The 24364-nt window shown below is 42.3% G+C and overlaps 4 protein-coding genes across 6 annotated transcripts; 2 read left to right on the plus strand and 2 right to left on the minus strand.

Annotated features, from left to right (window-relative positions):
- The first annotated feature begins 450 nt into the window (after positions 1-450).
- On the plus strand, positions 451-1632 carry nedd8l (NEDD8 ubiquitin like modifier, like). Its single transcript, XM_028976487.1, has 4 exons — positions 451-620; positions 882-929; positions 1014-1096; positions 1202-1632. Exons 1-4 carry the CDS (start codon positions 603-605, stop codon positions 1305-1307), a joined length of 255 nt encoding a protein of 84 aa, XP_028832320.1. The 5' UTR covers positions 451-602; the 3' UTR covers positions 1308-1632.
- On the minus strand, positions 1633-10048 carry ap1g2 (adaptor related protein complex 1 subunit gamma 2). Of its 3 annotated transcripts, none has more exons than XM_028976485.1 (22): positions 9833-10048; positions 8934-9136; positions 8725-8849; positions 8494-8635; positions 8030-8126; positions 7807-7883; positions 7404-7499; positions 7234-7314; positions 7019-7117; positions 6800-6855; positions 6380-6493; positions 6142-6282; positions 5682-5736; positions 4909-5031; positions 4663-4752; positions 4435-4562; positions 3988-4092; positions 3768-3897; positions 3548-3704; positions 3306-3466; positions 3137-3235; positions 1633-2483 (listed from the first exon to the last, which is right to left on the minus strand). In XM_028976485.1, the coding sequence occupies exons 2-22, from the start codon at positions 9132-9134 to the stop codon at positions 2382-2384; spliced, it is 2379 nt and encodes a 792-aa protein (XP_028832318.1). In that variant the 5' UTR covers positions 9135-9136; positions 9833-10048; the 3' UTR covers positions 1633-2381. The 3 variants fall into 3 exon arrangements, with proteins under 3 accessions (XP_028832318.1, XP_028832319.1, XP_028832317.1); XM_028976486.1 differs by having other exon boundaries at positions 3548-3692; positions 8934-9140; XM_028976484.1 differs by having other exon boundaries at positions 8934-9140.
- A 531-nt stretch (positions 10049-10579) lies between these two features.
- prmt5 (protein arginine methyltransferase 5) lies at positions 10580-21883 on the minus strand. Its single transcript, XM_028976649.1, has 16 exons — positions 21742-21883; positions 21088-21206; positions 18997-19082; positions 18511-18645; positions 17515-17627; positions 17309-17358; positions 15924-16087; positions 15657-15818; positions 15490-15567; positions 14509-14567; positions 14300-14422; positions 12851-13026; positions 12566-12769; positions 11588-11698; positions 11445-11509; positions 10580-11216 (listed from the first exon to the last, which is right to left on the minus strand). Exons 1-16 carry the CDS (start codon positions 21837-21839, stop codon positions 11064-11066), a joined length of 1896 nt encoding a protein of 631 aa, XP_028832482.1. The 5' UTR covers positions 21840-21883; the 3' UTR covers positions 10580-11063.
- Positions 21884-23120: 1237 nt separating this feature from the next.
- On the plus strand, positions 23121-24239 carry psmb11a (proteasome 20S subunit beta 11a). Its single transcript, XM_028975810.1, has 2 exons — positions 23121-23622; positions 23887-24239. Exons 1-2 carry the CDS (start codon positions 23121-23123, stop codon positions 24237-24239), a joined length of 855 nt encoding a protein of 284 aa, XP_028831643.1.
- Positions 24240-24364: the final 125 nt, after the last annotated feature.

A 24364-nucleotide genomic window follows, 5' to 3' on the forward strand; every position in this document is an offset into this window, starting at 1 on the left:
ACTGCACACTACTCCTTGCTTTAGTTTAACATTTTATCCCCTTTGTCTTCTGATTGGTCAGTCTTACAAATGACCAACACCTGTGAGTAAATTGTTGAACCAGTTATATAGCGTCCAGATTTGGCACTATAAAAGCAAAAAGCAAAAAAAAAAAAAAAAAGTTCTTTATTCATATAATTTTTTTTATCTTGTTTTCTTGCATCTTTGTGGCCTTGCCAGCTAAGGTAACTGTACAATGACAACAAAAAGTCTTGAAGTCTTAAATAAAATAAATATAGATCTAAATGAGCTTTGCTTCTCCAAAAGTTCGTGGTGGAACTATTTTGTTACCAAACTTACCAAATATAATCTAACGTTCCATTTGTCTGTGAACAAGTGGCAGATACTGTTTCTTTAAAAAAAATGACGTGAGAATAGTTTACACGGAACCAAAGCGCTCATGCCTGAAGATCTGGACGGAGTCGTTTGTTGGTTGCACAGGAAGGTCAGTCGCGCACGGGAATTTAGGAATAATACAGTTTGAGTACATGCTCGTTTTACATGTAATTAAAATACATTGATTTCCATTTTGTACGTTTACGTATCAAATTCCAAGGCACAAAATGTTAATCAAAGTAAAGGTAAGACGTTATTGTGATTACTTTGCTGTCGCAGCATCTGTCGTTTCAATGCTATACAGTTGGCTTTATTTTAAAGTTTTTTGACGAAACTATAGTTTTTGTTATTCTGTGATTTATTAGTGTCTTTAAAGCAGAAATATCTGAACGATAAACTCTGAAATATGCGGCGCACGTCGTCCAGGTGGTTTCGTACTGTGATTATCCATTCTTAATATTTGCGGTTTTCCTTTTTTTTTTTTTTTATTCTCATTGCTTTTGCAGACGCTCACAGGCAAAGAAATTGAAATTGATATTGAGCCAACAGATAAGGTAAAAAAAACTCAGAATTCATTTCAATCGTCGATAGGTTTCTTGATTCTGGGGAACTTGGAGATGATTTTTCTTTTTTTTTAGGTGGAAAGGATTAAGGAGAGGGTAGAAGAGAAGGAGGGGATTCCTCCACAGCAACAGAGACTTATCTACAGTGGGAAACAGATGTGAGGATCTTCTCATGTTTAGTTTAATTCACGTGTTTTAAAGAATATGATCTTTAGCGATATGTAATGTGGAACTTTTTAACACAATGTCTGTTTTATACTCAGGAATGATGAGAAGACCGCTGCAGACTACAAGATCCAGGGAGGATCCGTGCTCCACTTGGTGCTTGCTCTCAGGGGAGGACGACACAGTCCACTTTACAGCTCGTAAAGCCGCAGATCCCGGCTCCATCGACCTGCCACCGTGCCGCAGATCCCGGCTCCATCGACCTGCCACCATGCCGCTGATCCCGGCTCCACCCACACGCTACCGTGCCGCAGATCCTGGCTCCGCCGATTGCAAAGTGCATATTTAGAACAAAGAAATCCTCTTTGTGATGTTATATGGTGGGGGTTAAAGTGTGTGTTATTAACTGTGTGAGTGAATTTGTTTTGCTTGTGAATTAAAATAAGTTGGTGTCATTTTGTCGTGCTTCATAAGGACACTGACTGATTATAGTTTAAAAATAAATGGCGCCACAGATCAGAGAACTAGCTATAAGTTTACAGAGTCTTTATTTAAAAAAAAAAATAAAGATTTCTTGCCCCATTAGAATGTCCAGGTGAAGTCTGTTGAAAAGTATATTCCAGGATATGTGTACCCTCAGGCAAGGGGGAAAAACTGCTGTGCTTTACTCTTCTGTATAACATGTCTGCATTAAGATATAATTGTGTGGGTTCAAGGGTGTTAATCATGAAAATAACTAATCACAGCTTTTGGGAAATATAATTAGAAAGTCTGAATATCAAGATAAAAACAAGGGAAGTGCAGTTAATGCCCCTGGAACTGTATTGAAATAACCAATTAACTGGTGCTTCAGGCCAGGAAATGACGGGATCTGGCTTAAACCCTCTGCTTATTCTGTAGTTCTCTTACTTTTAGCATTGACAGGGTAAGGCATTCATGGGGGGATCATGATAATGAGTGTCACACACTAAGCAAAGGAAATTCATCTAAAAGGTGACCTTACTGTAAAGACATTATGAGGTTTATTATGTGAGCAGGAGACGGTGGATTCCATCTTCGTGAGTAGGGTTTTAAAGTCTGGATAATAAACATCCACCTGACATCTTGATATAACCCTTCACTGTGGAACAAGGCCATCAAGAAAGAAATAGTCCACAAAGGCATGTGGTTCACAAAGGAGCAAAAAAAAAAAAAAAGTCCATTGACATCACTGAGGAACACACCTGTTGTCCAGACAAATAAAGGAGAAGCTTCCGTGTAACACGATAGGAAAAAAACTCAGGACCAGGCAGTGGTTGGAAAAGAATCGATTTGTGCTGTATCCTGACAGAAAGAGCCTTGGCTGGAGTAAGAAACACGGACCCGCATCTTCAGATTCACCTGCAAACATACGTGTTAATTCATGATGGTGAACATTTCACACAAACAGGCCCACATACGACTTTAAAATGACACATGGCAGTGGGTGGGACATTACATCAATCAAGCTGAAAACATGGGTAGATTGACTTCGACAAGGTCTAGAATCATGGCATCTCCAAAATTGCCTCTCTTTTGGAATATCCCTGACCTGGTAAACCTCAAAGGGTCAGGTCAGCAAAAGGGGGTCCTACTCAATATAAAGTGGGTCATAATAATATGGCTGATCTGTGTATACTAAGCTTTTGTTCATGTACAAACAGGATGCACTCAAACCACAAAAAATATAATGGTCAGTATAAGCAGTCATACTGTAAGTTGTATTAAATTAGACATTAGGGGGCATAATTTGCTAATGTCACATCTCTTATGGCTGCAGGATTTGCACACTTAATTCAGGTATAGAAAAGGACCAGATGGCAAGTGCATTGTGGAACTACCTCAGTCCCTCCATCCTGGTGTCTGCAGACAGTGCAAGACATTAACACAATGTGTTCTGGCTGCGCAGTCACTGCTACACCAAAATACTGTTTTTGCTTAAATTCAGCTGGGAGGACTAAACTTTGCTGAACCGTGCTGAGAGAACACTGGACCACATCTGAATTATGACCCACCTTGTTTGGGTTCATCAGGATAACAGTTTGGGTCACCTGACCTGCACCATGGGCAGGGACAACATCACCGCTGGGGGCTTTCATTTGTAGTTGAACACTCTGTGGAAAAGGTTAAAGGTCAATTGCCTGATGCAGGCTTGGTGGTGGTGGGGTAAGATGTAGATCCCACCTTTGGTACAGCTGCCTGTAGTGAGAAGCTAGTGATGTCACTGTCAGTCGAATTTGATGCCAGGAGGCTCACTGTGACACTAGTTTCAGTCCTCTGGTCACACTGCAATGTTACGGTCAGTCCATTCTTCTCATACACAGTAACACCAGTTACTACAGGAACTATAAAATCATACCAAACATCAGAACAAAATCTCCAAAATCCTTCAAATGTTGTGTCTGTGGTTCGTTTCTCTCACTCACCTGGAGCAGGACAGACACCTCCCAGCAAATCCAGCAAATCTTGTCCAGTGCCAGTGCTAGATGGTGTGGGCACTGAACTGGGTGGAGCTTGGCTGGGTTGCAGGGGCTCTTCAGATCCACCCAGCAGGTCCAGAAGGTCACAGACCTCCAAACATAACAAAAAAAAAGAATTTTGAATGCATTAAAAGCATCAGCATTAAAATAAGAAAACATTTCATACCTGGTTTGAAGGAAGAGGAACTTCTGGGATTTTGACGTCAGTCTGTTCTAAATCTTTAATGTTATTTGCAGACATTTCTCCATTGGTTTGACCCTTGTCAATCACAGGCATTCTCTCCAACACCGCTGCCCTGAGTGAGTGACATCACAGGAACACTCAATAAACTGCAGACGTCAGTATTATTAATTATTCAATAATCTGCTAGGTCATGCATTTGTACCTCATGTGATCATATTTCCTAAACAGGGCATTGTACTCTACTGCCCTCTGCTGGAGTTCCACATCGATGCAGCTGCCGTAAATACTGACAATGCTTCGTATCCGGCTAAGTGAGAAATGGAAGATACTGTAATTAACAGGTTTAGAACTTGTTCTTGCTTGGCTATAAAGCATATAAAGTTCTACACTTGGCATTCACCCTCAAAATGAACTATGCAGACAAATAAGACATCAGTTCTGCCTTCTAACACCCTCAATACTCAGAACTGTTGTACGCTGTACACAAGCAAGATGTCTATTGTAGAACTTAAATAAAATTCATTCCGCAAAACTTTCCAATCTGGCAAACTCTTTAAATGAGGGTTTATGGGGTAGTGGGATATGAACCAGATGACCACAAAGTCACAGGCTTGAGGAGGACACTTGTATGTCACTTGATTAGACTCACTCAACATTCTCTGTAATGCGTGTGCTGAGCTTCATGGTGGCTGTAAGAGCGAAAGCCCTGGTCGCCGGTGATGACATATGCGACTGCAGTACAGTTTCCAAAGCGTCAAGAACATCATCTTCAGTCACCTGCAGTTCGGTCAAAACCAACATGCTCATCTTCGTCTCACAACTTGTTTAAACAAAAAAACAGCTTTAATAAAATTATTTAGCCCATATTTGCAGGTACCTGTACAGGTTCTGTCTCCTCACAGTCCCCTTTCAGCAGCAGGTCTCCGTACTCGCCAATACACCAGCATGCCACCTGCACCAGGGGCTGCTGCAGAGGAACGTGGACACAGCATTACAGGAAATAATAAGACCAAACAGCAACAGCAAATGAGTCTCCTGCTCATGAGCAAAATACTAAAATGTCAAATGTCATTGATAAATGATATGTTAAAAAATACAGTTTTATTTCATGTCATTTACCTACCTGAGATATATCAGTGACCAGAGCTCTGTACAGTTTGTGGACTGTGTAGCAGTGAAGCTCTGAGGCTGACGTGATGAGCTGGATCAAATTGGGTACCGTTTCATCCCTGACATCGCTCCCTGCCTGAATTAAAAAAACACAGGCCAAGAGAACCTTTTTATCACCGATGTACAGTAAATAGGTCCTAACCGTCCAGGTTTTCTTTTGTATTCCTTTACACTTTCAGTAGACACCCTTATCCAGAGCGAGTTACAATCAGTAGTAACAGGGACAGTCCCCCTGGAGACACTCAGGATTAAGTGTCTTGCTCAGGGTCCTAAAGGTAGTAAGTGGGGTTTGATCCTGGGACTTTGTGGTCTTTTGGTTCATAGGCAAGTGTGTTACCCACTAGCCTACTAGCACCCTCACACTCTTTCACGTACCCACTAGTTTCCTAAAATGTGCTTTGTGTACATTAGTCAGTAGTGACACACTATAGATCTGTGTGTTTTGTTTTTAATGACTGAAAACAGCTCTATAATTCATTTTGTGTTCATAATTCGGTTTGTACAATTCAGTTTGTTTCACCAAATTCCTTTGGAGAGGTCACTTATATGCAAAAATTAAAATGACTGACTAATACATCAGAGTAGCCTGAAAGGAATGAATACAGGCTACACATGAACTCAAACTGGACCGGGCTCAGTGTGGACCCAGAGCACCGCGGCCCCTTTATCTGGGTCTGGCCGAGCGTACGAGCAGTGACACTGTGATGCCGCGGGGAGGGTATTTACCGTGGTGAGAACATGCAGGATTGTGTCAATGTGCCAGCGCTGGGAGGGGGCGTACCTGACAGACACAGAGAGATACAGAGACACAGAGAGTGGGGTTCAGCCCCCGTGCCAATCTGGATTGAGACACAGGCACCACAAGGCAACAAACACTCAGGACTAGTGTAGTGTAGTGTGGTGCATGCAGAGACGCGGTCAGCACGCTGGTTAACGTTATATACGCTGCTGGCACACAGAGAGGGACAGTGGAGCGACACAGACGAGCGAGAAACAGAGAGAGACATTGTGTTTGGCTTTCAATTCCACTGACGAACACACACAAACACACACACCGGGCAGAAAGAGTGACAGTGAGATACACACAAATCTTCACATTTGTTCCCACTGCTGAAACAGGCCAATTAGCGATCCTGTTTGCACAGTTAACTGAACAGACAGACATGTTAGGACAGACTAACAGTACTTTTCAGCGGCAATGAAGATGCCCGAGGCAGCGTGTGCTCTGAGCTCTGGAGGACACGTGGAGAGGAAGAGGAGCAGCTCCTTCATCAAGGACCGAATGTTTACAGATGATACCAGGGCGAGCGACAGCTCCAAAGCGCGCCTGGGACATAAAACATTCAGAAATAATTACTTTTTTTATGGAAACGGCATGAACCCTTCATAATAGGTGAAGATATGAGTTAATTAAGTACCATTACCGTTGAACAGAGGCATCCTGGTCCTTCAGACAGTCCACAATGGTTCCTCTGTGCCGCTGCACAGCATTGTGGTCAGTCTGCACAATCTTCAGAAGCGATGTCATAGAGATATACCTGAAAAGGGTAGAATGGAAAAGAAATTGTGAGAAAGCAATTTCCGGTACAACAATTTTTAATTGGCCAGCTTCATTATGAAAGGCATTATGTAAAATAACATACACATGCGCACATTTCCCGTCGTAAGTCATCAAAAACTCCCCATGTTCTCACTGGAAGAGAAACCACCCAGAAACCAGACGAACCAGTCAGGTGAAGCCCATCCTAATCTACCACTCCTGATTGTATCTCTGTGTTCCCACGGGCCAATCGGGCCAGGAATACGTGAATAAAAAGTGCCAAAAGTCCGTGAAATGACCATACCGAATATTTCTGTCATTGTTGAGAAGAAATCTGCCCAATATATTCACGGCCAGCACCTGAAATATATACACAGAGGGTTCGAGGACAATGACTCAACACTTCAAAGTCAGTTTAACATCAAAACAAGGCCCAGCATGGAAACCAGGGCAAAAACAACATCTCTGGCTGCCCACTCCCGAACGGAACATTTAATGCTTCTCCATTTGGAGGGTGGCTTACCCTGAGGCCACTCTCCGACCTGATGTCCATGACAGTGAGCACAGTTTCATAGAGCACAGCACTGCCCGCAGTTTTGGTGCTGTCTGTGTTGGTGGCAACCTTTAATGAATGAGGCAACAATTAAAAACAGAAATAACATGCTCGACACAGTTGTATGGTGCCTTCGTGTCCTTGATATTCTCTTAACCATGCTGGACGTGCAGGTGCCGTCGTACCTGAGCCAGCAGGTCATTCATGGCGTCACTAGCTCTGTCATTATTGCGTCCCAGAATCCTCAGTAGCCTTAGAATTCGCACCTGGGCAACAAGCAGGAATTTGACAGGAGAGTAAGAGAGCCAGGACAAAACAGCTTATCTAGCTTTTGTAGAGCTAGCAGCACACTGACCTGCAAGAAGGGGTCACTAATTCCAGCCACATTGTGCTCTGGAGAGTAGCCAGACATCACCAGTCCCTTCATGATCTGAACCAGCTCAGGCACAGCCTAGGAAAGGGACAGAAAAGGCTGGATTACTATAAACAGAGGTTCAAAACTGGAATTTATACACATCAGGAAATTTATGCAGTTATTGCTTTACTATTGTTGCAGGGCTGAAATGCCAATTCTGTCAAATTATTGTTATTCCGCTCAAAGCAAGTTCATTAAACCTATAAACTTTATTTAGAAACCAATAAACTGACTTAGTAGAATGTTATGTGACATAACATATGAGTGTATTATGAGTATATGAGACATTTCTGGTGCCATGTCCTCATGACATGGACAAGAGTGTGTCCTTTTTTAATGCTACCTTACGAAAGTTGTCGAGGGTTTGAGTATTCCTCTCACACAGTTCTGTGATCAGCACAACGGCACCGTGCAGAACCCCTAGGGAAATATATACAGATTGATTCCATATTATACTAACACACACACAATATATATATATATATATATATATAATTGGAAAAAAAACTCAAAACGCAGAGGCAACCCTGAGTTACAACTTCACCAACGAGCATTAACAGACTGACCGTGATTCTTCTCAGAAAGCAGTGAGTGTGCTGAAGGGGTGAACATCTCTCCTAGCTCTGGAACTTTCCTTATGATGTGCACCGCGCAAAGAGTGGCCTAAAACATATTTACACTGTTATAAACAATATTAGCACATAAAGCACATAATTATGAAAATACTGCAGGAAAGTGCCAGTGTTCCATTGATGTATAAAGCAGAACTTGCCCCCCCCCATCAGAGATACATAAAATAAGCTAGCCTTTGTTGATGCTGTCGTGTCTATTTCAAATGTCACTATGACTTGAGTTGTATTGTATTGTTGTCCATGTCACACCATTCTGCTGCAGAGAGCGCTATTTCAACCATCTGTGTGTATGGCTGGGCAGACAATACACATTCTTCAGCGTCTGTAGGTCTGTCTGTAGTGTTACTGAACTGTATAAAACAGGCGTCTGCGGTTGGCGGTGCCGTCGCGAACCTCACCTTTTTCTTAATGTACGAGTTGGAGGCCTTGAGGAGACGCTCTATCTCAGGGGCCAAATCTCGGCACATCTCCGCTGAACCCATACAGGCTAGCGTGCACAATGCCAGGGACTGGACATACTGGCTGCTGTGGGACAAGTCACTGAGAGAAAAAAAAAAAGAAAAATCTTACCATTTTCATAATCATTTAAAAGTGCAAAGGCAAAAAAAAAAAGGTGAAAGGTTCCTTACTTCTTGATGGAGTTGGTAATGAGGAGGCTGGCGTCCTGTTTCTCGTCTAAAAGCATCATGGCGCCCAGGTAACCAATACGCTTTTCACTATATCTGGGGCTTGCTATGAGCCTCACACACTCCATCTGTCAGGAACAAGGCGGACGATTACGTGCACTGGAAGAAAAATGCATTCGATCCCGCTGTCCAGAGAAACAGTTGGGTGCTACCTGTCCAAAGTGGGCTGGGTACCCCAGCATGTGGACGTACAGCAGCTTGGCCAGGTTGTGGGACCGCCCTCCATTGTCGTTCTGGCGGAACTGCTCCCGGATGGCGGCACACTCCCGCTGGATCACCCCTCGCTCCTCACACTGGGTCCGGGCGCTCCGGATCACCCGGATCAACTCTTGCAGTCGCACTGATGGAGACATGTCTGCCTGAGGAAGGGGGGGGGGACAAAATACCAGGGTCACGAAGGACAAGCTGGGGGGGACAAGCTGGGGGGGGGTGTTCAGGAACCTCCACGTTCGAGCCACAGGCAACAGAACCTGGGCGCTTGTACCTGTAACACCGTAATTACGCCACAATTACACCCCGGACCGACTTTTCCTCCGCCTCGCCGCCGTGCAGTAAAAGCGGCACGGGAGCAGGGCACGTTTAACAAAATGTCGGCTCCGGACATCGGATACCTTCAGACACGGTCCCCACACCTGAGCGTTTCCTGCGCGGCCGCCGCACTTCCGCGGCGCAGGTGGAACGATCCCACCGACAGCCGCGCTGCCCCAAAACATCCCCGCACCGACGATTTTACACCTTTTACTCGTTTAAACGCAGTCATTTCCCTCAGACGTACAAAGAGACGGGAAAGTTTTAAAAAAAGAGCCTAAAAAGAGCCGTGTGTGTTTCAATTAGACGCTAAATGCTAAGGTTTGCATGGCGACGTTTGCTAACTGGATCTCCTTCTCGATCCTGCAACACGGGCAGCACTTTTAGAAGCAATAGTCGCATCCATACAAATAAGAACAGATGGAACAGAAATGTCACTTTTACGCCCAGCCCCGCTCGACCAGGGGTCGGCTATGCGCCCATCTGCCCGGGCGGCGTTAGCGGATATGAAAGATGATCTTACCGCGGAGTCGCGAGAATCAGGACGTCGACAATAACAGGCGTAAATTAACCATCGGCGTCGGGTTCTTTTTTTTAATCTTTATCGCGGTCCGTGAGTCTGAGAGACGTGTGAGGAAGAGGAAGATGAGGTAGGCAGGTAGCCGCTGGTGCTCCGCGGCGCATTTAGCCCGGCAGGTAGCCGCTGCTACGGATGCGACAGCAAGAGCTCCCCCTCCGCCATCACACACACACACACACACACACACACACACACACACAAACACACACACACACAATCACAGACACAAACACAATGGTGAAACAGTGATTATCAAATCTGAAAGATTATGACCGGGGACAATGGTGGCCCCAAACAAGAGGGACATGGAGGGCCCTACAAACCATGGGATATTAACTCAAGTTCACATGATGATAGACGGTTGTTGTAATGTGAGAAATATTAATATGGACCTACTGAGACTATAGGTCACACTTGAAGAGCTTAATAGTTTTATTTGAAAACAAGATTTTACCACCAGTCCTCTAAAGGTTACCTTCAAATATACAACAAACTGCTAACTAGGTAAATATGAGTTTATGTTTTAAACTTAAATATTACCTGATATTAAACTCTACTTTTCACACAAGTAATTTCTTGAAGCAACCCTATGAATGGCCCTTTTTTACAAATGAATAATATTCAGTATACACTACATTACTAACAGTACCATAACTAGTTTGCAAAAATAAAAAACCCACCACACACAAAGCACAGAGAAATGTACTAATTTTATTTTGGCCCTATATCATTAATAAAAAAGGGAAAAGGAAGATCCAGCACTTTTACATCCTTTTCTATGACCCAGCAAATGACATTTTCTCACTGAAATGTGTTATGTCTAGCAAGTTAGATCGAACATTACAACCAATTTCCATCATAAGCAAGTTGCACATGATATACACATTATCTTATTTGTTCAGTAACAAAACAAAAGCACACAGGCTCCAGATTTACAGAACATATTTCAGACCAAACATGGCACAACCCAACTAAACAGTTATCAGTACAAAAATAATTATGCTAATGTGGGGAGAACAAAAAAAAAAAAAAACTACAGTTAGTGACTTGTCACTTCCTAAAGGACAAGGGTCAGCTCATCAGTAGGCAACAGGGTACTGATAGGAACTCCACACTGACTGAGAAATGAACAAGTGCCAGGATGTGTGTGTGTATGTCAGTTCCCTTCTTCGTTTTATAGGCCTATAGTGTAAGAGCGCCCAGCTGTATTGTGGATGGCTGAACATACAGGCTCCGTGACTGCCCACTCGTACCACACCTTCTTCCCATTATTACACCTCCAGAAGCGAACGCTGACCTCATCATCTCTTGACAGAGGGATGGGTTGCTGGAGTACGGAAGAGAGAAAAGGAGAAGGTTGTGTTAAATGCCCACTGCACTTCTTTTAATATGGTTACTCACCCATGCAATTATTAAATAAGTTTAAAACACACAAACACAATGTAATATTAAAATCAATACATTTTGTTTTTCACAAAAAGAAATTTTAGAAGGAAGAGCCAGAAGAACTCCTTCAATATTTTACAAAAAAATAAAAAATTGAATATTGACCTACTTTGAGTGGGAAAAGGATAGGAAACCATGAAAACATCCCTGGAGAGTGAGTCTCTGGTCTAATACCTAAAGTAAAAAATAGTTACATTATACAGCATAAACTAATCAAAAAACAAAAAAATTCGAATGTATTGAGCGACTTACTAAGTGTTACATCTTTGTAGAGAATGGTCTCAAAGTACCCGGCAAAGCCATGGAGGACAGAGTTACACCCCACAGAGAAGCGGAGGCACTGATACCGGTTGTTATTCATATCTGAGGGGTTTAAAAGTAAACGTCAGTTCCTGATGACGATGAGGGGTACGTGATTCATGTGCAATATTTTTTGCTATATAGGATAAAAAACATTAAAATATGCTCTGAATATTGAGGAAGAATGCATAACATATAAATAATTCAAATTTAACAAAGCAGCAGGAACTCACTCTGCCACAATAATGTGGCTTTACCAAGTGAATAAAAAAAAACATTAACTATATCTGTATGTAACATGTTGATTAATATCATACCAATGTTAGAGATCACACTTCTGTAAAACCAAACTGTCCACTTAGGAAGCAATACTGATTGACAATTTCACATTTACATTTAGAGCATTTATCAGACACCCTTATCCAGAGCGACTAACAATCAGTAGTTACAGGGACAGTGGGTCAGTAATGGTGTGGGGTGTCATTTCTTTGGGGGGTCGCACAGCCTCCTTGTGCTCGACAGAGGTAGCCTGACTGCCATTAGGTACCAGTCTGAGATCCTCAGACCACCATATGCTGGTGCGGTTGGAACCGGGTTCCTCCTAATGCAAGACTGTGCTAGAGCTCATGGGGCTGGAGTGTGTCAGCAGTTCTTGCAAGACGAGTTGAGCGCAGAATCTGTTGAGCGCAGATCTCGCAACACTGCCCCTATAAAATTATGCAATTCATTTTTGAGCATGTGCACAAAAACAGACGCAAAAAACGCAGGATACAGACCGTGGCTGTATGCACATACATACGTACATAGTTAACAGCAAGTATATTTCTGCCTTTAAACCACCTGACATGGTAAAATACGATTCTACAGAGATCTTCCACAGAGATCTTGTGCTGCAAGGTTCAGTAATAACACTTGACCAGAATTGCTCACCTGTGGAGGGGTGTGTGAAGGTGAAGCACGGCTTGGGCTCTGCTAGCTCATGGAAATTGTGCAACCTCACAACGTATGGAGTCTCAAACTGGCACTCAGGATCCTTGTCCCTCTCCCGACAACCACGAACTTCATTATACAACTTTGAGGAGGACAGAGGGGCCAGAAAGGACGTGTAGGAGCAGGGGATGCTCACACCATCATCTGAGTGAGATTGGTGGAAAGATATGGATCAGGAACAACAACATTCTACTCTGAAGAAATCAGTTTAAACTGAAGAAATACCTTTCAGGAAGTGCTGAGCTCCATCAAGGCACTCGGGTGACAATTCATTGTCCCCAAAGGAACCAAGCAGCTCACTTACGATGATGTCTGCTTTCTCTGGAGCCACCCACTCCCTCATATCACATGACACCACTGTCACCTGATCACCCCATTCCTCAAACCTCCAGTTTTCCAATCTAAAAAAAAAAAAAAAAGAAATTGGTTAATTATTGCTTTGACGATTTAGCCCATTTAAAGGTGGTCTGTGTTAAATGAATTGTAAGGGTTAAATAAAAGCAGCAGCTACAAATGGACAAACAGCAGAAAGCACATACGGCATTTTATGAACTGCATGTCCTCAGTAAAAAAAACATACAATTCAACCCTTAATGTATCTTTTGAGATTTGAAAATGAGCTTGTAGGGGTGTAGAAAGATCACTACAAGAATCCCTGATTTCTTGGAATACTCTACTGATAATGTAAAAAAAAAAAGAGAGAGAGTAAAGCAAGACAGAGCATATTACTTTCACATATCAGGTTTTTGAAAGACTGCTGCTAATAAAAGATTCAGTACAAGGAGCTGAAGCTGTACAATTTTAAGATAAGATCAGACTTTAATCCCTCACCGGGAGAACTACATTACGCAGAAAAGGACTTATTAAACCCAATTTACATTTAACTTTAAACTGTCTAAAGGCACAGAGGCATGATCTGGAACTTTCAATGAGGGCATAAAAGATCTTGATTATCAGGTACTATTCTGAATACTGAGTAGGGGTGTTGAAATGAATCCTATAATCGACACAGACGAGGACGATTGAACATAATCGATTCTATTATAATGATGTTTGTTTGGTGACTTTCTGGCATAACAGTCTCGTAGTCAATGTGGATTTGCTTGATCTGTATACGCTGGTCCAGGTAGGAGTTTTGCGCTCGCTGGCTTGTGCACACACTGTGATCAAAATTCTAATTTGCACACCGTGACTTATTTTCATGTAACCAATAGAATCAAAGCAGGCAGTGTTTGGTCTGCCCCTTCAAAACAAGAATGGAGGAAAAGCTGATCTTATCAGTCTCTGAGTGTCCAGAAATCTACAACACGACATTATCGCCTAACCTGCAGTTTAGAAAACCCCACCTACCGAACATCTGAACCAGGCATTTCTCTAGCGTTTGTGGAGTCAGGTGAGCATGGACTGAATTTTCTGCTTATTGTAGCAAATCAAAACATCCACACATGCGAATGAGACCGTAACATTTATAATCGTAAATTTAATCATGAGACCAGTGAAGGTTCACACCTCTAATATTGAGTGTTATAGACTAGTCAAACTGCAATTATAGACCGTATTTCTCTCTATGCCGGAACAATTTTTTTTAACACATTTTAACTCAATCTTTCATAGCAGTTCTATGTTGCTCACTATTTATCATTTAGGCCATATTTTTGAAGTACTTTCACCTACGTGACAACAGCATTCGGGTTCTTCTCCACAGCGTACACACGAATTTTCCTGTCTGCCTGTTTGGCTGCTCGCAAGGAAGCATTTACCAAAGGTCCACGTCCTGCACCCAAAACCATCAGCACCCTGAGGGAGGGAGTAAAATCTCAAGTTTATGGTAAGCCGCAGGCACAAAATGTCTCCTCAGGAAGTTAACAGGAAAGTTAACTTACTGGACATTGGTTTCCTTTTGATCCTCTGGAATTCTGTCCATTAGACACTTATACACAGCCTAAAATGGAAATAAAACCAACATATATATCTCAGAGATGTCACATAACAAAGTACAAATACTTTGTTAACTTTACTTTTTTTTTTTTTTTTAACTCCTATTTCAGTTTGGCTCATTTTCATTTCAGACTCCATCATGGAATGGCCATTCACTTCTATAGGTCGCTCTCATCCTTGTCCCACCTCTCTCCTTTACTTTTACTTTATTTTGCAGACACTTTTATCCAAAGCGTCTTACAAGAGGAAGACACCAGCTCGTCACTCTCCTCATCATTAGTATTTAAAGCGACACACAACGAAACGGTGTGTCCTGGAAAAAAAATCTTTGTGTGACTGGCTAAAAGTAGCTGTAATTGTGCACCAAGGCTGAATTTTGGAAAGAGACTTCAAATTCAGATATTTCAGACCACTAAGACCGATAAAAAAGGTATCCATAATAGGATACCTTTAATGGAATCTCCCTCCCTTACATTACTTAGGGTAAAAAGTAAAAGTAGTCTAGTAATCCAGTACTCTTATACTTTTACCTAAGTAAAAAAGCTTAAATAGAAAAAAAAAAATATTTAAATTTAAAAGTTAAGTGATTGTCACACATGATACACAGCAGCACAGCACACAGTGCACACAGTGAAATTTGTCCTCAGCATTTAATCCATCACCCTGAGTGAGCAGTGGGCAGCCATGACAGGCGCCCGGGGAGCAGTGTGTGGGGACGGTGCTTTGCTCAGTGGCACCTCAGTGGTAACTTGGCAGATCGGGATTCGAACCAGCAACCTTCTGATTACGGGGCCGCTTCCTTAACCACTAGGCCACCACTGCCCCAAATTGATACTTCAATTTCTACAAAAGTCTTTTTAAACTTTTAACACCTCCAATATGAATGATAATTCACCCTGGACTGAAAGAGAATAGTTTCAGCCTACCTGTTGATACTGAGAGTACTTGATAGGATCTTTCTCAAACACCTCATATGTCTGTGACTCCAAATTGTCCATGAGTGGCTAATAGAAATGCAAAGAGTTTAAAATTATTTTTAACAGAAACACTTAAAAGAAGCTATATTTAGCTAAATTTATGAACACACACACACCTGTAATGGAGACTGCAGGTAATCCTCATAGCCTTTTGCAAAGAGTTCATATGCATTGGGGGCTGGCCGGTTCTGATTGAGGTATTCCAGGTACTGGAGGTAGGAGCGGAAGTCTTTCTCACTGTGCCGACTTGTTCCAGTGAAAATAAATTGAACCTCCAGCTGAATTAGAGCAAAACAGGTTAAGGCCACAACCTCAATTTTAAACAGGCCTTACATTAATCTGATATCTAAAAGTTTGGCCAACCCACTTATTATCCAAATTACCTTAAAGAGACGGAATATGATTCGCTGATGGGCTTTTGAGAGGACAGGAAAACCTTTTTTATTGGTGAGGAAGATGCTGGTAGGAAGTACTGCTGCTTTGATCGGCTCTCCGAGCCACTTGTCGATCACAGAATCAGAGGGCATGTCCGCTCCAATTTCTATGGCTTCATTTGGAAACACAAGTTAATAACACGTCTGGCATTTAAAAAATACTCTGTATATAGTCTGTTAAACAAGTAAGCCTTCCTTTAGAGTAGGGCTGCATGATAAATCTAATCATGCAATTACATGAATGCAAAATGTTGAGATTTATTTTATGAGTACATGGACTGAAGCGCAATATATTATCTTTCATTCTCTCAAAGCCAACTTGCGTTTTAAACCGGCACATTTCCTTCCCTTCTTAAGTCTAGCGCACGCAAAGAAAGCCGTGCTTTTGACAAGCTGTACTTATCAAGTGTAATTGCGTCAGGCCTTATTTTTAGGCCCGATTACAGCTTTAACGCATGGGAGACTTGCTGGTCCAGGGCCAAAGCATACCACGAGTTGTGAGCGAGCGCCCTTGCTTGCGTTTAAGTGGGCGTGGCCTAACATGATTGGTGAGCATGACTATCACAGAGACATAAGCGCAATGGTATTAGACTCAGGGGATGCACATGCGCCCTTGCACCCGGTGGGCTACAGACGTTTTCAGATTAAACACGATCATATCAGTGTTCTGATTTTACCAGGAGTTTGGAAAACGCTGGTGTATCTGTACACCAATCTTGTATGTGTCCGACCACTAAGAAGAGGTGAGCGTTTTTCCCAGGATGCTGTCTTTTGTTTAATAAAGGAACTGATGTTACGAGATGGTTGACACATGCTTATACTTTTCTAGATTAGAAGACTGGACGACAAAAAAAAAAAAAAAAAAAAAAAAAAAAACATTAACCGATGGAGCAGCGCTGAGGGCTGCAAAATCGCACTGTTGCGATTTATAACATTGTGTGATATCACAGTGACATCCCAGGTGTAAATGTAGATGGGATGGCAAACTTGTAGTTAAAAAATGCAACATGAGGCAACATAAATTTGCAACAACATTTGCAGTGATGTAAAGATTTAGTTGTCATTCTAATTGATATGCAAGAATCATTTATCATACCGCATATTGCAATATTGATCTCAGTAAGCACTATATGAAAGAATCGTGCAGCCCTACTTTCCACTATGCAACGCAGTAGAGTTCTTGCATAGGTGTTGACTCATTCTAATGCAGTCCCAACAACAAAAACTGCAACAGTACTGTGAACATGATTTAAACTACATCAAGCATAGCTTAATGAATGAAATATCAAACCACACTCCCCCAGACCAATCCCCTTTTTCTCACAGCCACTTACCCAGGCAGATTCTCTTGTTATAGTCACAGAGAGTTCTAAAAGAATGCCACCTAAAAAGGAACACATTCACACAGGGAAGCAAATGAGATCCAAACTAAAGTCATGGATCCTAAATTTACAGTGGCAGAATTATTTCACCTGTACCACCCCCACCCAACTTTTAACATGCCCCACGTGGATTACAATCTCATCAACAGTAGCATTACCAAGTCCAGGTCTTCTCATCACTGCTGCCATCATCCAGGTGTTTGGAAGGTTCGTTCTCAATAATGTCATCTCGCAAATCCTCAGGAGACAGCAGAGGCACTTGAATCCAAAACTGGAAGAAAAATAAATTGATAAAAAAACTCACACAAATTAAAAGCATGCATCACATACTAAAACTACCAACCCAGCAACTGGGGATGTTGGTGACAAATTTTGGGTGGCAGTAGTCCAGTGGGTTCAACTCTTGTCTTCAGTCTGGTTAATGCAGTTTGGAATAATATCAGTCAGGCACCACAAGGGGGCAATAAAGTGTATGTGTAGTGATTGTCACATGTGATACACAGCAGCACAGCACACGGTGCACGCAGTGAAATTTGTCCTCTGCATTTAACCCATCACCCTGAGTGAGCAGTGGGCAGCCATGACAGGCGCCCGGGGAGCAGTGTGTGGGGACTGTGCTTTGCTCAGTGGCACCTCAGTGGTACCTTGGCGGATCGGGATTCGAACCAGCAACCTTCTGATTACGGGGCCGCTTCCTTAACCGCTAGGCCACCACTGCCCCACCTAATTGCCTAATTGCACCAAAATGAATTACTTTACCCTGCAAACTTCCTCATACAACTGTGTATACTGATGTTTCTTCATTTTATGTATACAATCAGGTGTTCATATATGTAGTTGCACCTATCAGGGTGCTAGTAGCCTAGTGAGTAACACACTCGCCTATGAACCAGAAGACCTCAAAGTAACAGGTTCAAACCCCACTTACTAACATTGTGTCCCTGAGCAAGACACTTAACCAGTGTTTCCAGGGGGACTGTCCCTGTAACTACTAATCGTAAGTCACTCCAAACAAAGGCGTCTGATGAATGCTGTAAATTTAAATGAAAACACTAATATGGGGAAATGGGAGACCCTTAGACATGCAGCAGTCGGTCTTGCAGTGACTTAATTTGTTTTATGCAGCAAAAGTGAGTCTCTCACTGTGGCATTACCATGGAGGAGTGGTGACCTGTATGGATGTGGTTGAGCAGCACACGTGCCAGGTTGGCACAGTGAGGGCCCTTCAGGGGGATCATGAAGGCTGGCAGACCCAGATAGGCACAGAAATTCAGCTCCTGTACAAGAGCCTGGAAGGGGTAGAAAAATGAGAATATGCTATTAAAGAAAAGTGATTAGAAACAGACTATTTTCCACTACTGGGTATTTTCAAATGAATCACACGTGAGAACAATGTTATACAACCTGAAATAATGTGAATAAAACCATAGGAATGGTTTACATTTCCAAATTTTAGACTTGCATGCATCCATGTGGGAATATGTAAATGAATAATAAAGAAAGTACTTTTTAAATCCTTGGACATTAATAATAAGGCATGCTTTTTACATACTTCATCATCATACTCCATTACTGAATGTACATGGAAATCATTAGTCAGACAAGCAATACACAAAATTTTATTCCAGCAGGAGACATACCGCTTCAGAATTCCTGCGCTCCATTGTCATCTCCGAGTCTGCCTCTATCCATGGCGACAGCTTGCCCACTATGAGCGTGTTCCAATCTGAAAAAGAGAAAGAAACTTATCTGTTGTGTATAATCATTTTCAGAGACACACACAGAGATAAGAATAAGTTCTTTGATATATATAGTGTTGTTTTCATCAATGAACTTTATGACTAAATATCTTTATCAACGAACCTTTTGGACGTGATTAAGACGAGCCAAGACTTAAATGCTCGTCATGTGACGATAACTATAACAAAATATATCATGTAATATTGTTGACTAATATTAACAAGATTAAATATGGTGTCCAAAATAAAAACTAGACTATATTAATAGAAATCTCTCTTAATTTTTTTTGTTGATGAGACGAGACGTTATTTCCTCTCGTGTTATTGCGTTATTATATCGCAGACTCTGTTTCCTGCATCTTCCATCGGGAGGCACAGTATGAAACATGCGCTTCTTCGCTGCCACCTAAAGCCCGTCACTCACCACACACCTTCTGAAAGTTTTAGCTCCGAGCATCACTTCAAGCACAGAGTAAGTTATCTTCTGTTTTAATGCCACAACAAATTCACAACTTGTTTCACACAAACAATGACGACAACGCTGTTAAAGGACTTGTTACTGCGGTCATCTGTTGCCAAGGGAATTAGCATCACTTTGTCAATGCTGAGTGTCTTTAGCCAAACCTTTTACAGCCTGTCCACTGACAACAGCTGTTCCAAAGGAGTAGTCGTGGTTATATTTTACATGATTACTGACATAATCTCACATTATAATCGTATCTCTCTTCAAACAGGCTAAATAATTGAATCGAATTGTCTGTGTCATGTATCAAATCTTTTCTTCCAGAAATCTGAGCAATTAATAACACCAAAACCAATAATAAAATCATTAATGAAACACCCCCATTCCTGAAGCGGCGGGGGGTGGTGGGGTTCAGTGGAACGTCACTCTTGCTTGTCTTCAAAACTTGATTAGCCTTAACCTGATACTTGAAGAGATAAGTTCATTGTTTTGTTTTAAATTTGCAATTGGTTTATTTAAATGAAATAATTTCTAAGACAAAGCTATTGATTTTCTTGTGAGTATATCTACACTAGCAATGTAATTTACTGCGATGCATGGGGGCGCCACCTAAAATATTCCCTAGGGCTCCAAATTTGTTAGGGCTGGCTGAATAATATAAGATAACCTTGTTTTTATTTTGAAATGGGTTTGATTAAAAGAAAATGTTGCCCTTATCTGTTCTATTAGGTCCTTGTACTATACTGACTGGGCAAAAGAGGAAAAAAGGAGATTAAAATACAATTTTCATTTACTAAAATGAGACTAAAACTAGACTACTGTTCTACTCATCTGTTCATGTTGACTAATAATTCTAAGATAATTCTGACTAAAATAAGCCTAAAATGCTCAGACTTTTACTTGACTGAAACTTGACTAAACTAAAATGCATGCAGCTAGAAATAATAATAACTAAAATGACAGCTTTAACGTAAAGACTAGACTAAAACTAAAATTTAAACAGGCCACCCAAAACAACTATTAGTTATATACTGCATGTGGACAAATTTATTGAAAAAATGAGTTCTAAGAAGCCCAGTAAAGGTAATATGGACCTTTTCCTTTGCACAGTAAGAACTCAACAGGACACACTTTTGACACCAGTTACCAGACACCATCACTGATGTACCAAGGCATCTACTGCAGTGGTGGCCTAGCGGTTAAGGAAGCGGCCCCATAATCAGAAGGTTGCCCGTTCGAATCCTGATCCGCCAAGGTACTACTGAGCAAAGCACCGTCCCCACACACTGCTCCCCGGGCGCCTGTCATGGCTGCCCACTGTTCACTCTGGTTAAATGCAGAGGACAAATTTCACTGTGTGCATCGTGTGCTGTGCATCACATGTAGCAAATCTCTCTCTCTGCTGGATCCTCCATAAACCCAACATGAAACCGGCCAGCAAGTGGTCTACCAGATTGCTTGCCGGGATAAATTGATCAGAAACTCCCAGACACACACACACACACACACACACCCAACAGCAGCCTCACCTCTTCCACAGAGCAGCAGGTCTGAGCGGGTTTGGGCTCCTGGTCGTGACTTTGCTGGGTCCAATTCAAACTCCCTCCGGAAACGTGGGTGGAAGAGGGGCATACACAAGAAGTCAAACCTGCAGAGAATTACTGATTAGTGCATTTTTGGTGACCTTGAGATAAATTCAGAATGCATTCTGGTATCACCGTGTGAGAACATAAGTCTTTATAACTTGCAAAATTACCTCAAAATATCTTTAACCCTCAACAATGCGGAAAGCACGCACAAAATTGATAACAATAACATGAGAACTCAATTTTAAATTCTAGAAAATGTAAAGTCAATTAAGAGCGTTTACGTGCATGGAAAAGAAAGTTTAGCAGTTTGGTTAGCCTGCTAGCATCCCAGACACAACGCAGCAGAATATAAACGAACATCGGATATTTCAGATGCACGGTCCTCTCCAGCTATTCAGGGATCGTACTGCTGCACCAATCGTTAACTATGCACCCAGTTTGCTGCTGCTGCTGCCTCTGCTAACGCGCCGGTCGCATTAGCCAGCTAGCTGCTCAAGACATCACGTGCACATCATGACAGCGGCAACATCGCTAACTCTTCAATTTGACCGATGCTGCACTTTTCGCTTGAAAACACACGACACGCTGGCCCACCCGAGTTTTGCGACAGCTGCGAGGGTATCCGCCACCTCGGGTACGCAGCTCAAGTCTCTCCCGCAGGAGACCCTGCCACCCGCACCGCCAGACGCCATGGTTTAGAATGAGCGAGGGAGGCAGCGGGACGAGGCATCGGACATGTGGCAGAAACTGACGCCATTTTGGCTCCGACCAGCGAAAGACACCAGGACGCCACGGATGGTAGTTCAGAGCCAAAATGGCCGAGATGCGTTGCACGTTTCTCCATTTCTGTAGTGGGGAACTCTTGCGAGATTTTTGCCGCGAGATCGCTTGAACTGTGAAATGTGACGTTTTGTCAGAACACGATGAAATGTGGGTGGAGATTAATGTTAACGAAAAGTCAGTACAGAGGGAGAAAAGGGCAAAGAAGAAGACTAAAAAGAAATATTGACGCAATCCGAACGTGTTGTGCCCTCATCAAACAAAATTGTCTTTTTTTGTGAGATTACCTTAAGCAGTCATGAAAGAATATAAACTACATATTTAAAATCCTATAAAACCAACCTTATTGTTAAAAGCTCACCTTAAGATCACATTTATTGTAATTTTTTAATCATTCAAGAGTTATTGTTGCATATATGTTTCACAGCACAGTGAAATGCTTGCATGTGAGGGCAGGGTTGTGCAAGCAATAAAAGTGATTTTAAAGCTGCAAATATAAGATCAACAATCACAGTAGGACAATAAGTGTTGTTGGCAAGACAAGAGTATACAAAAAACCCAGGACATTACATTAAAAAACTAAGGCCACAACATCATTAAAAATTGCTGTTGACTAACCCAGCGAAAAGAAATAAATATTGTATTAGAGGTGAGGAATGTCAGAAATACATCTTCATTAGTGAATGTTGTTCTTCCTAGTGCGAATTGCCACTAGTAGACTCAATGTGCATGTCATTATAGCCTACATAGACTTAAATAGACAGGTGAAATGGGACTTTTTTTATCCAACTGATAACCAAAATAAATAAAGAAATAAAATAATCATATCATCATGCATGGAAAACCTGAACTGCAAAAAATATCAACTAAGCACAAATTCCACAATACTATTTTGTGTTTTAAATACTTGTAAATATAGTTGTAAATATAACTGAAAATGGAAAGTCTCAAGATATTGTCTCAGCAGTTTTTACTTTCGCAATTTCAGGCGTCGCTTTGGCTTCAGTGTTCAGCAAGCTGATGACCCTGCAAAGACAGAATATTAAATATCACAGCATTTATGCAAAACTCAGGTATATTAGACCTCCCTGATTCATTTAATCTACTACATGGGTGAGTCTCTGCACAACCTCTGTACAGAAGCCATTTGCACTTGTTCCTAAATTATATCTTCGTTGCGTAGGTTTTGACCAATGGCTCTGGAAGATGTCTGTCGGCTTGAGGACCTGGCTTTTGACTCCGAATGCATTCTGTACAAAAGGAGCTGGCGAAAATCGATGGGCGCGGGTGATGAAGTTCCTCTACATTTTTACATCCCACCCTCACAACACTCCAACTGGAACGGCCGCCCTTTCCCTCTGTCTCATGGCACCACCACGCTGGCTTTTGCATTCCAGGGTGGCGTCATTGCAGCAGCCGACACGCGTGCCAGTTGTGCGGGGCTGGTGTCCTGTCCGTGTACACAGAAGATATTGCCCGTCCACTCCCACCTGGTAGTTACCACCTCAGGAAGTGGTGCAGACTGTATGCTCTGGGAACGAATCCTGACGAGGGAACTCCGACTGTACCAGTTACGCAACCGGCGCAGACTTCGCATCGGTGCTGCTGCCAAGCTTCTCTCCTTCATGCTGCACCCGTTTAAGGGAACTGATGTGTGTGTGGCTGCCACATTGTGTGGATGGGACATTGATGAACGTAGTGCAGAAGAAAGGGGAAGCAACACAGAGGACCCGAGCAATTTAGCAATTGACCGACAAAGCCCAGACACTGTTGTCTGCAACATTAATGACAAGTTGGATGATCAATCGTCAGCAGAAAGCCTTAGTTCTCACGCTACTGCAGTATTACAAAGAAAGAGCCACTCAGTAGATGCATCTTTTATGCACTCGGAAGAGCAGAAGGTGACAGCTGGGAACGTCACAGACAAGGATCTGATGAGGTCCCATGCATCTGTCGGAGGACATTCTGGACCCAGCCTGTGCTACGTATGCAGTGATGGGACCTTCCTACATGGAGACCTAATCTCTGTGGGCTCTGGATCGCCATATGCCTACGCTGTGCTTGATGATGGGGTGAAGTGGGGGATGGATGTGGATGAGGCCGTTGCTGTGGCCAGGGAGGCCGTGTACAGAGCCACTCACAGGGACGCTTACTCTGGGAACAACGTGGACCTGTTCCACATCACAGTCCATGGGTGGAGACGTAGAAATCGAGAAGACCTGAAAGAGGAGTATTACAAAGAGAAAAAGCAGGAGAAGAAAAGGACGCAAAGGCCAAATATGGATGGATTAAAAACACATGAAAACAAATAATTATGTGCCTGAAGAAGTATGAAGTTATAAAATTATTACTAGAACAACTAAATGGCAATAATAATAGTAACAGAACAACTAAATGGGAAATATGTGTGAACCTGTCTCATGTGATCTCATGGTCA

This window comes from Denticeps clupeoides, chromosome 4 (genome assembly GCF_900700375.1).
Source record: "Denticeps clupeoides chromosome 4, fDenClu1.1, whole genome shotgun sequence".
NCBI lineage: Eukaryota > Metazoa > Chordata > Actinopteri > Clupeiformes > Denticipitidae > Denticeps > Denticeps clupeoides.